At 43.1% G+C, this 12,205-nt stretch overlaps 1 protein-coding gene across 1 annotated transcript in view; it reads right to left on the minus strand.

The window, feature by feature from the left end:
- The window catches only part of LOC124045995 (basement membrane-specific heparan sulfate proteoglycan core protein-like), a 186,627-nt gene extending 174,636 nt beyond the window's left edge, over positions 1–11,991 (minus strand). Inside the window, 2 exon segments of the mRNA XM_046365881.1 lie at positions 11,284–11,382; positions 11,901–11,991. Of these exon segments, the coding sequence (XP_046221837.1) occupies positions 11,284–11,382; positions 11,901–11,981 (180 nt within the window). The 5' untranslated portion in view covers positions 11,982–11,991.
- Positions 11,992–12,205: the final 214 nt, after the last annotated feature.

Below are 12,205 nucleotides of genomic sequence, written 5' to 3' on the forward strand. Positions count from 1 at the left end.
TGAGACCAATCACTTAGCCAGATTTCCTCCCTGGTTTCTCAGGATACACCAGAGAGTGCTGTGAGTAGCAAGGCTCAAGCCACGCCCACCTGGCAATACACATCTCTTTGCCATATTTTGGCTGTATTTGAGAAGTGCAGATTTGTCATCTAATTGCCTCTTTACCAATTGCTTTCAAAATAGAAACGGACAATATTCACACGATTACCTGTGCAAACCCCCTTTTCTCCTGGACTTTACTATCGGGAAAACGTCTGAAACGTTGTCTCAAAGGGACAGGGGTATCGTCAGAAATCGTTGACATGGGACAAAACTGTTTTGACCCGTGTGTTTATCAAAGTTTCCATATCGACGGGGATCAAACGCACTGACATGGCAACTACGTGACAAGAGAGAAGCAAAAACGGTCTACTTACAGTACGTGTTCCCCTTGTTGGATAGAAAATTGTTGATGTTTGATTAGATTATAACGTAAAAGGGCCTCCCGAGTAGCGCAGCGGTCCAAGGCACTGCATCACAGTGTTGCGGTGTCACTACAACCTGGGGTTCAATCCCGGGAGTCCCATATGGCGCTGCACAATTAGCCCCTTTTACTCCGCAATTTCGTGATAACAATCTTGTCTCATCGAGTCATGCATCCTCCGAAACATGACCCGCCACGCTTTGCTTCTTAACACCCGCTCTTAATCTTGAAGCCAGCTGCACCAATGTTTTGGGCGGAAACACCATTCTACTGACAACTGAAGTCAGCTTGCAGGCGCAACAAGGAGTATCTAGAGCGTGATGAGCCAAATATAGCCCCCCCGGCCAAACCCTCCCCTAATCCGGACGACATTGAGACAATTGTGTGCCGCCTATGGAACCCGGTTGTGACACAGCCTGGGATCGAACCCCAGGCTGTAGTGACGCCGCAAAACACTGCTATGCAGGGCCTTAGGCCGCTGCGCCACTCGGGAGGCCCCTCTAAATATATATTCTATCAATATAAAAACAAAACATATAAAATAGTTCCATATAGGGTTTAAAAACCTTGGCGTGTATAATTTCAGGGAATATTTTTTTTAAATATTTAACATTCAATTGAAAACCAGAAGTCCTCCCAAAATGCCTAGATTACATAGATTTTCTGTCTCTCATTATACATTATTGTACAATTGTTTATGTGCTGTAATACAGTCAATATTTGATGATTCTTTTTTATAAATAAAAAGGTGAGAATCTTACTCCATTCTGCAGCTGTTACATTTATTGGATTTTATTTTATTTTACCTTCTATCACTTTTGACAACCGTTGCTACTGTGAATTAAGTCACGCAGGGTGAAACTCACGCTCAGGTGGCTTGGAGATGCAGCCGACGAGAAAGGCTGTAGTGAGCACAGCGTAATTTGCTCAGCACATCCTACTGTGGCTTAACCCAGCATTTTCCGAACTAAGGGTCACGACCCCATGTGGAGTCACTTGATTTGAAAATGAGGGTCACGTTTCCCTCTATCGTTTCCCTCTACAATGCCCACAAGCCTCGATAGAACAGTGTACGAGACCAGACACTAAATCAGACTGGGGGAATAAGAACATCATCAATGATTGTTATTATCCACAAAGAAGATCCTAAAAAATTATTACATGACGATCTTTTGAACTTTCCAATACCTTTCTGATGCAGTTCAGTCATTTCAAACCATGCTTCCTTCCCGATTGAAATACTGCCAAAAGTGCTGTCAGACTGATTTGTAATAGATTGTCATGGCCCCAATTACATCACTTTTTTTTAACATGATGAGGCCGCACATTTAAAAAAATAAGAAAATGGGGTTGAGGCACAAAAGAGTTTGGTAACCCCTAGCTTAACCAAAACCCTACTCCCACTACAGAGGCTGGTGGGGGAGGCTATAGGAGGACGGGCTCATTGTAATGGCTGGAATGGAACGGTATCAAACACATGGAAACCACATGTTTGACTCTGTGCCATGTTTGACTCAATTTCAGCAATTACAATGAGCCTGTCCTCCTATAGCACCTCCCACCAGCCTCCTCTACCCCACTAGTACCCCAACACAAGGCATATACATAGAAAGCAAAGGTGAATTTACAAATAACACAAGGTATATTCTGTAGAGTCTAGAGGGAAGAGAGAGAGCAAGAGAGCAAGGGAGAGAGAGAGAGAGAGTAGTTGAATTGTCCATTCTCATAGGAAGGCTGTTGACATGCTAACTCTGGGCAGATTCGTGCTGGCCTCTCAGGGGGTTATCTCCTAGCTGCTCTCTCCAGTCTAATGGGCTGTGTAGGCTGAGAGAGAGGATGAGAGGGGTGTAGAGCAGAGGCCCTGGGTGCTGACTAGAGAGCTGAACACTACCAGGCGCAGGACTACAGGGCTACAGGACTACAGGACTACAGGGCTACAGGGCTACAGGACTACAGGGCTACAGGGTTAGATGACTACAGGGCTAGAGGACTACAGGGCTACAGGAATACAGGGCTACAGGACTACAGGGCTACAGGACTACAGGGCTACAGGGCTATAGGACTACAGGGCTATAGGACTACAGGGCTACGGGAATACAGGGCTACAGGGCTACAGGACTACAGGGCTACAGGAATACAGGGCTAGAGGACTACAGGGCTACAGGGCTACAGGGCTAGATGACTACAGGGCTACAGGGCTACAGGGCTACAGGGCTACAGGACTACAGGGCTACAGGGCTATAGGACTACAGGGCTACGGGAATACAGGGCTACATGGCTACAGGACTACAGGGCTACAGGAATACAGGGCTAGAGGACTACAGGGCTACAGGGCTACAGGTCTAGATGACTACAGGGCTACAGGGCTACAGGGCTACAGAACTACAGGGCTACAGGGCTACAGGACTACAGGGCTACGGGAATACAGGACTACAGGACTACAGGGCTACAGGGCTACAGGAATACAGGACTACAGGGCTACAGGACTACAGGGCTACACAGAGGCAAACTGAGACATATTTTGTCAGGGGCTTCAAAAGATACCTGTTTGCCAACAGTGCACTAGCACTGTGCATTACAGTTACTGTGTCCTGGATACATCCACTAGGTCAACTGTACTGGGTCAGGCGCAAGCTCTATTTGGATTTAGCATCCCAATAGTTGTATCCAGCAGACTTTTGAATAAAGTATCACTTTTTACAGGATAAAATTACAAAGTTGTCACTCACAGTATCAACAGAGGCCCACGAACCCAGTAAAAAAATAAAAAACATAACCAGAAGTTACAAGTCTTTTCCCCCTCTTAATTACCTTCCTTTTGCAGTGAGGCAAAATGACCCAAGGGCAGTGAAATACCCGTTGCCCGGGTTTCCTCAATAAACATCAATGATTTAATAACACCCAGGGAGAATGTGCATTTCACTGGAGTTAAGAAGGGAAAAAAGTATTGATAAAACAGAGCTTTTCTTCTCGGGACAGGCAGGGGCTTGTCTGACATTGAAGGAAAGGATGGCATGGGCCTTCTAGTCTCTGTTCAGTGGTTTGGGAATCACCAAATAAGGAAGCGGATTTGTAATCAACAAACCACAGGATGGCAGGGTCACTAGGAGTTAAAAAAATATACTTTTGGCAACAAAATAGAGGCTAACCCGCTTCAAAGTTGCAGAGCAGGGAAATCTACAACCAGGGAGTAGGAACCTTACATAACAATGCATTAACTCCTCTGGACAACAAGGAGGGCATTCAAATGGCTTAACGTTAATGCAAGGGGAAAAGACAATTATGGAGATTCTACAGAACACAGACGACGATAAAGAGCTTTCGACGGGAGAAAATGTCATACAGTTAACTTAGCATTTCAATGAATCTCCAATAAGTGCAGGCCAAGAGACAGGCAGCCGGGAGAGAAAGTCTACCAGCAAAATATGAAGTATGTTTCCTAAATGGCACCGTATTTCCATAGGGCTCTGGTCAAAAGCAGTGCACTATAGGGAATAGGGTGCCATTTGGGACACACAGAAATAGTTTCCCCTCGCTGAGGCCTCCGGCCAGTGGGTGACCTTGTCGTGAACTCAACTGGCTCTCTGACTGACATACATAGTTCCATAAAAGAGGTATGAGGAAGAATCCACCCAGACTAAAGCTTATTCACTCAAGCTGAATCCCCCACTAAACAGTTACTGGCATCAGGTATATTAGACTTCACATTGGACTGTTTATGTCTGGAAGGACTTCTTAGAGGCCATTCCCATTGGTCACACCAGGTCATTTTAACGTGGAAATGTGGGTCATATTTGGTTGAGATGATTGATCAATGAGATTTCAACCTTTATTCACCCACTTGAAAAGAGTTGAATTCCCAATTCCTAGCCACCGTGCTTCTACACCTGCATTGCTTGCTGTTTGGGGTTTTAGGCTGGGTTTCTGTACAGCACTTTGAGATATCAGCTGATGTACGAAGGGCTATATAAATACATTTGATTTTATTTTATTTGATTCAACCATTTTGTGCCCAGTGGGTTGACACCATGGACATTTATATTTTAGGATAATTGTAGCCCTTGTCCTACACTTAAAACATAGCTCGTGGGTCAGTCAAGATCTAGCATAATTCCACGAGGGATGAAGAGAGCAAGATTTCTGGCCAGAATGTCACAGCAACATACTAGTAGTTTTGGATGATGTGTGTTCCAAAATACAGGCTAGGAAAGATCTAGGGGAGAGAGAATAGGGAGGAAGAAAGAAAGGGAAACAGGGTTTCTCAGGGTCTCCTGTTGCATCAGGCAAGGTGGCACTAGGAGAGGAGCAGGCTATGCTGCTTCTGCTCATGTCAGCACATGCTCAGTCCTGCTGTACCAGCTGAGGTGCAGCTGTGTTTGGAGTCTGCCCTTCCGCCTGACACGGACGCGACACACATGAAAGCGAAGCACACGCTCCCCATAACAACCACAACCGCAAAGCACACTGCATTGTGAGAAGAAATATAAGAGGTTTGTTTGTAGAGCGGAGTGACAAAGCAAATTATTTTCTGCTTTATTAACTGTAAGTGCCAAATACTCTGCACACAAACACTATTTCGATGCTCTCCGACGAATGAGCAAGAATGGTGGGAGAGAATGAATACATTGTAAAATTAGATGCTTGAGGCTTCACAATCAACTTCAAACAAGATGAAGAGTACAACTTTGCATGGGAACCCTGAATGGAAATGTGTACCCCCAAGGCACAGGGCAATCAATCTCTGGGGTGAATAAATCATAAAGAGGCCCATACTTTGAACTATGAAAAAAAAGAGTCCTAACCTCTGTGACCTCTGTCCACCCAGGCCCATTTGTCACACCTCACTTCTACTGCAGTGTAAATAAATGCTGCCTGCACTACCTATAGTGTCTGCTGCACTCCATATGTGCACAGCCATGTGTGTGTGTGTGCGTGTGTGTGTGTGCACCTAAATATGTTTGAGGAGGCCAGGGCAAGCCAGACACTTCAGGATAGCATTGTCCTCAGAGACAAGATGGCCTCCTTTGCCTCCTGGGGGGAGAACTAAGTCAACAATGCAATGTTTGTCAAGCCAAGTCTTCACCCAATTAGCTTAAATTATTGAGGCCCAACTTTCTAAACAGTGAACAACAGGTAAGCTAGTCAATAGAAAACGTATTATAGAGTGTCTGTATTTTTGATTGAACATAGAAAACTGGGTGGGCAGGCAAAAAGATGAAACACTGTAAATCACTGAACCGTTGCGATTCACTCACTGAAATACTGTATGTGGTCATTTTGGCTTTGGATCCCTGCATCTAAATCTCAACGCAAAGACAGATCTGGGGTGACAAAGCAGCAGCACACAGTAACAGACGGCTCTCTATCCACCGGATGTGTACCAAACTCACTAAAAGTGGCAGTAATAAAGCCTCTCTTGAAAAAGCCAAACCTTGACCCAGAAAATATATTTTAAAAACTATCTGCCTATATCGAATCTTCCATTCCTCTCAAGAATTTTAGAAAAAGCTGCCTTCTTGAAGGAAAACAATGTATACGAAATGTATACAAAATTCTTCAGTCTGGTTTTAGACCACATCATAGCACTGAGACTGCACTTGTGAAGGTGGTAAATGACCTTTTAATGGCGTCAGACCGAGGCTCTGCATCTGTCCTCGTGCTCCTAGACCTTAATGCTGCTTTTGATACCATCGATCACCACATTCTTTTGAAGAGATTGGAAACCCAAATTGGTCTACATGGACAAGTTCTGGCCTGGTTTAGATCTTATCTGTCGGAAAGATATCAGTTTGTCTCTGTGAATGGTTTGTCCTCTGACAAATCAACTGTAAATTTCGGTGTTCCTCAAGGTTCCGTTTTAGGACCACTATTGTTTTCACTATATATTTTACCTCTTGGGGATGTTATTCGAAAACATAATGTTAACTTTCACTGCTATGCGGATGACACACAGCTGTACATTTGGTGAAGCCCCAAAATTGCCCTCGCTAGAAGCCTGTGTTTCAGACATAAGGAAGTGGATGGCTGCAAACTTTCTACTTTTAAACTCGGACAAAACAGAGATGCTTGTTCTAGGTCCCAAGAAACAAAGAGATCTTCTGTTGAATCTGACAATTAATCTTGATGGATGTACAGTCGTCTCAAATAAAACTCTGAAGGACCTCTGCGTTACTCTGGACCCTGATCTCTCTTTTGACGAACATATCAAGACTGTTTCAAGGACAGCTTTTTTCCATCTACGTAACATTGCAAAAATCAGAAATTTTCTGTCCAAAAATGATGCAGAAAAATTAATCCATGCTTTTGTTACTTCTAGGTTAGACTACTGCAATGCTCTACTTTCTGGCTACCCGGATAAAGCACTAAATAAACTTCAGTTACTGCTAAATAGGGCTGCTAGAATCCTGAATAGAACAAAAAAAATGTATCATATTACTCCAGTGCTAGCCTCCCTACACTTGCTAGCCTCCCTACACTTGCTAGCCTCCCTACACTGGCTTCCTGTTAAGGCAAGGGCTGATTTCAAGGTTTTACTGTTAACCTACAAAGCATTACATGGGCTTGCTCCTACCTATCTCTCTGATTTGGTCCTGCCGTACATACCTACACGTACGCTACGGTCACAAGATGCAGGCCTCCTAATTGTCCCTAGAATTTCTAAGCAAGCAGCTTGAGGCAGGGCTTTCTCCTATAGAGCTCATTTTTTATGGAATGGTCTGCCTACCCATGTGAGAGACGCAGACTCGGTCTCAACCTTTAAGTCTTTACTGAAGACTCATCTCTTCAGTGGGTCATATGATTGAGTGTAGTCTGGCCCCGGAGTGTGAAGGTGAACGGAAAAGCTCTGGAGCAACGAACCGCCATTGCTGTCTCTGCCTGGCCGGTTGCCCTCTCACCACTGGGATTCTGTGCCTCTAACCCTATTACAGGGGCTGAGTCACTGGCTTACTGGTGCTCTTTCATGCCAAGGGGTGCGTCACTTGAGTGGGTTGAGTCACTCACGTGATCTTCCTGTCTGGGTTGGCGCCCCCCCTTGGGTTGTGCCGTGGCGGAGATCTTTGTGGGCTATACTCGGCCTTGTCTCAGGATGGTAAGTTGGTGGTTGAAGATATCCCTCTAGTGGTGTGGGGGCTGTGCTTTGGCAAAGTGGGTGGGGTTATATCCTTCCTGTTTGGCCCTGTCCGGGGGTATCATTGGATGGTGCCACAGTGTCTCCTGACCCCTCCTCTCTAGTATTTATGCTGCAGTAGTTTATGTGTCGGGGGGCTAGGGTCAGTCTGTTATATCTGGAGTACTTCTCCTGTATTATCCGGTGTCCTGTGTGAATTTAAGTATGCTCTCTCGAATTCTCTCTTTTTCTCTTTCTTTCTTTCTCTCTCTCGGAGGACCTGAGCACTAGGACCATGCCTCAGGACTACCTGGCATGATGACTCCTTGCTGTCCCCAGTCCACCTGGCCATGCTGCTGCTCCAGTTTCAACTGTTCTGCCTGCTATGGAACCCTGACCTGTTCACTGGACGTGCTACCTGGCCCAGACCTGCTGTTTTCAACTCTTTAGAGACAGCAGGATCGGTAGAGATACTCTTAATGATCATACTCTTAATGAACATTTGAACATCTTGGCCATGTTCTGTTATAATCTCCACCCGGCACAGCCAGAAGAGGACTGGCCACCCCTCATAGCCTGGTTCTTCTCTAGGTTTCTTCCTAGGTTTTGGCATTTCTAGGGAGTTTTTCCTAGCCACCGTGCTTCTACACCTGCATTGCTTGCTGTTTGGGGTTTTAGGCTGGGTTTCTGTAGAGGACCTTGAGATATCAGCTGATGTAAGAATGGCTATATAAATACATTTGATTTGAAATTTGATTTGAACAGACTAAATCGCTTACTTAATATACCACATGGCCTGACACAAAGCATGGCCTAACACCCTGGACTCTATCACTAGCTATATCAAGATGTTGCATAAGAGTTAAAAGGGGATCATTTTACAGGATTAAAAAAGAACAAGTTTATGACAATGGGCACAGATGATGTATATGAGCTCAGAAATCCAGGGCAACCTCCCCCTTACACACAACGACCAATGAAGTCAGGGGACACCAATGAAGTCAGGGGACACTTGTGGCTGTGGTATTCTATACCGGGAGGGCTCACAGAGCCAAAATAGTCAGCAGTACTCGGTTCTGATGTCAGACAACCAGAAAACAAAGTGGCCTCCAAACTCCAAACTGCTCATATTATCACGAGAAGGACAGGGTGTCAGGTTCATAGAGATATACCATGTTCTATATCTATGATCAGGACAGGCAGAGAACAAGATTAGAAACCCTGGCCCTGAGTCGACTACCCTGGACAGGTGCTGGTGGCTTCATCGGTGTGTTAACAATAAAACCCTTTCACTTAAATGATCCCCAACATAAGATATTTATGGTTAAAGGCAGGATGAGAGCAGTTGATTGAGTTGTATTGACATTAACCAGGTTTCCATCTAACCTTTTCACGCGAGTTAAGTACATGTCGGATAGAAAAATGTAATGACTGCCTGATGGAAACAGAACATTTGTCGGTAAACTTTCCAAATGTCGACAAAACAAAATATGCTATATAATTTTACAGACAAAATCATTTTGTCTGTAAAATTAATTATGAGAGAAATATGGGTGGAAACGCTTTTACGCTCAAATATTTATATAATAACCATTACATCGAAGTAAACTTGCAGTCACACGATGACATGTAGTGTGACCCTTCCACTACGACTCGTCGGGAAACGATGCAGTTTATTAGGCTACAGATTAAATACATGATGACGAACTTCACAGGGTTGTGAAAGTGAAAGTTGATGATCCTTTACAGAAAATATCAACGGTCTTATTCTGGTGACATGATCATTGATGCTTGGCTTTTGTCCATAATAATCTCATCATGTATGTAGGCTATACCTGCACTGTATCTGCGAGTAGTTGACTAGAGCGCACATTCCAATATCATTGTGGGCACACTCGCTATATAAAGCAACATTTTTTTTTGTGAGAAACCATCAGTAGAGTTGAAAATGCAATGGAAACCCATTTAACTTGTTTAAAAAATTTTGGGACATGGGAATTTAATATATTATGACATCAAGCACAGCCTTTTATCTGCAACAAGTCCATTTGATGGGAGCACATCTCTCGTGGGAAAATGCACATATTGTTTTTATGCCGATTTTAGAATATTCACATGAAAATCTGAAGCCAATTTTGACGGAGACCTAGCTATTGATTGTTTGAGTTGATTGCTAGAACTGGCCCTCACATTCCAGACGAGTGAAGGGGGCCCTATGCTAACATCAGTACATAATAATAGTACTTAATTGAATCAAGTGTCAAGCCTGTCACAGTGCAGAGTCAAAACGCTGGAAACAGATACTGCTCCTTGTCCCAGATAATTCAATTATGCTGCTATTGTCACCGAGGTTACTTGTAAAACTATGGAAGCCATCTGCCATTACCAACAAGAAGTTGAGTCAACCTGTATAAGATTCCTGCCAAATGGAAACCCCAAAATAAATTGATCTTCGATAGCGATTGATGATATGCTTGAAAATGCACCCGAAACAGAAAAACCCACATACTTCAGCCAATTGGACATGACAACAACAACACTTTCCATTATCGTCATGTAAACCACAGGAACTACAGTGGGCTCTTCTGAAAAGGCCTAACTTTTGATCAAATTAAAAACAGAGTAGTAGCAGACAGACAGGCAGACAGACCGTGACAGATTTTTTCTGTTAGAGAACAAATAGGCGAGAAACCAGACATGATCGCAGGTATAGTCTAGTAATTATTCTCACAATGTTTGATAAAGTGGCAACTCCTACAATGCACATCATTATTATACATCACTTGAATGCAGGGCCAGGCTACATCTTATACGCGATGCTTATGATCCAAGGACTGTGAAGCTCTGTCTGAAGAGGTATTCACAGACCATTTTGAATGAATTGAAAACATTATGTCACTAGCACAAGGACTGTATCAAGTTGAAAAGCACACGGATGAATATTTATACAAGAACAAGTGGCCTGATCAAAGTATATTGACACAATGAAGATATGTTATAGACACCAGTATTTCCCCCAAGAAAAAAAGCTGTTACCGTTGATTTTATTGCACAGTCACTAATAAGCAACCAATTCTAGACGCTGACCAGTTTCTTTCACTAACCGTCCATCATTATTTTATGTAGCCCTAGGTTACCTTTATTGTCTGCAGCTACCACCTATAACTGAATAAACGTAATAATCAGTTCCTTCTGGGTACCAAGTGAGTTAAATTAGCTACCATTGCATCATTTTTGCAAATAATGGAAATGTGGTCAAATATAGCTAATTTTCCTGAAGTGTTTCAAGTGAAGTGAGTGTGATTCAGATATAAGTTTGAAAAAGTTTAAAGCATGTAGACGCCAGATAGACTATGAATAGACTGTTTCTATGGACATAATTAGATCACCTCTATTCCACTAGAGATTCTAGTTTGTCACATTACTTTTAACAGCATATTTATGAAAAGTATAATTAGTGTGTGGGGAATTATATATGTTTAACTATGGTATATGTAACACTTGAACTGAAACACTCAAGTAACAAACAGCCAATACGTTTCATTTCTTGTAATAACGTTTTGAAAATAATTAACTACGTTTCTTTTCTTTGTGAAATAAATAAGGTTTCTGTGCGTGCAGCGGTGTGAGCACTAGAGCAAATGATCTACAAAAGCTGGTTCACCAGAAATAAATGAAACTTCAAAATAGAAGTATGCAAAAAATAACTTACATTCACTAGATGACAGGTAAATATCAACGAGACGATAAGTCCAGAGACCTTGTGGATCCGCGTGCCCATGTTCCACCAACCCAGCACAGGCTGCAAATGCTGGGGAAAGGAAAATCAATGTCTTTCACTTCTGGCCACTGAAGTAATCTAAAGGTGCACCTCAACACTTTCTACGTCCCACACGCGGTGGGACTTCATCAACAGAGAATTATCCCTTTGTGCGTTTTGTTATGGAAACAGAACAAAAATATTTATCAAAAGTGCCGTGAAATAGATAGATCGGTTTGCGTCACTTCGGACCCACTGTCTTTTGCACTCAAAACTTCGACTTGTAATGCGAGCGCAAGTCAGTGAGTCACTGGGAAGTCTGACGCTATTGAGACACACGAGCCACTTCCCTGCATAAAAGGCGGAATGGAATTCAGGGAGTGCTGCTGATAGGCAGTCTTAATCACTCCGTGAGGAGACGCCACATAGGACATATTTAGCGTTACAGATTTTTTTAAACACATTGATTCAAAATGTGTTATAAAGTTAAAAGAACAAATTGAATTGGATCATAAATTGGATTTAATGTATAGATGAATACTTATGCATAATTACGATAAATGACTCACCAATTTAAAATCCACTCGGATGCAAATGTTGTACTTTTTCCTAATCACCTGACTGGTCACACAATGATGCCCTCTTGGCATGTATTTTAGATCTTACTCTCATGCCCGCCAAAGACGTGTGGCTCGCTTTTGTCATGCATAACCACAACCCAAACCAAAAGTGGTTTGAGGAGAGAGCTATGTTTTGATACTACACGATGTGGATCACTTTACCTTTAAAGCATGAACTATTCCAGTTGAAATGACTGTCGCCTGTAGGCCTATGTGGAAAGTTTGCACCAGTGGTTTAGGCTTACCTTGACGCT

The sequence above is a fragment of the Oncorhynchus gorbuscha genome, linkage group LG10 (genome assembly GCF_021184085.1).
Source record: "Oncorhynchus gorbuscha isolate QuinsamMale2020 ecotype Even-year linkage group LG10, OgorEven_v1.0, whole genome shotgun sequence".
Taxonomy (NCBI): domain Eukaryota; kingdom Metazoa; phylum Chordata; class Actinopteri; order Salmoniformes; family Salmonidae; genus Oncorhynchus; species Oncorhynchus gorbuscha.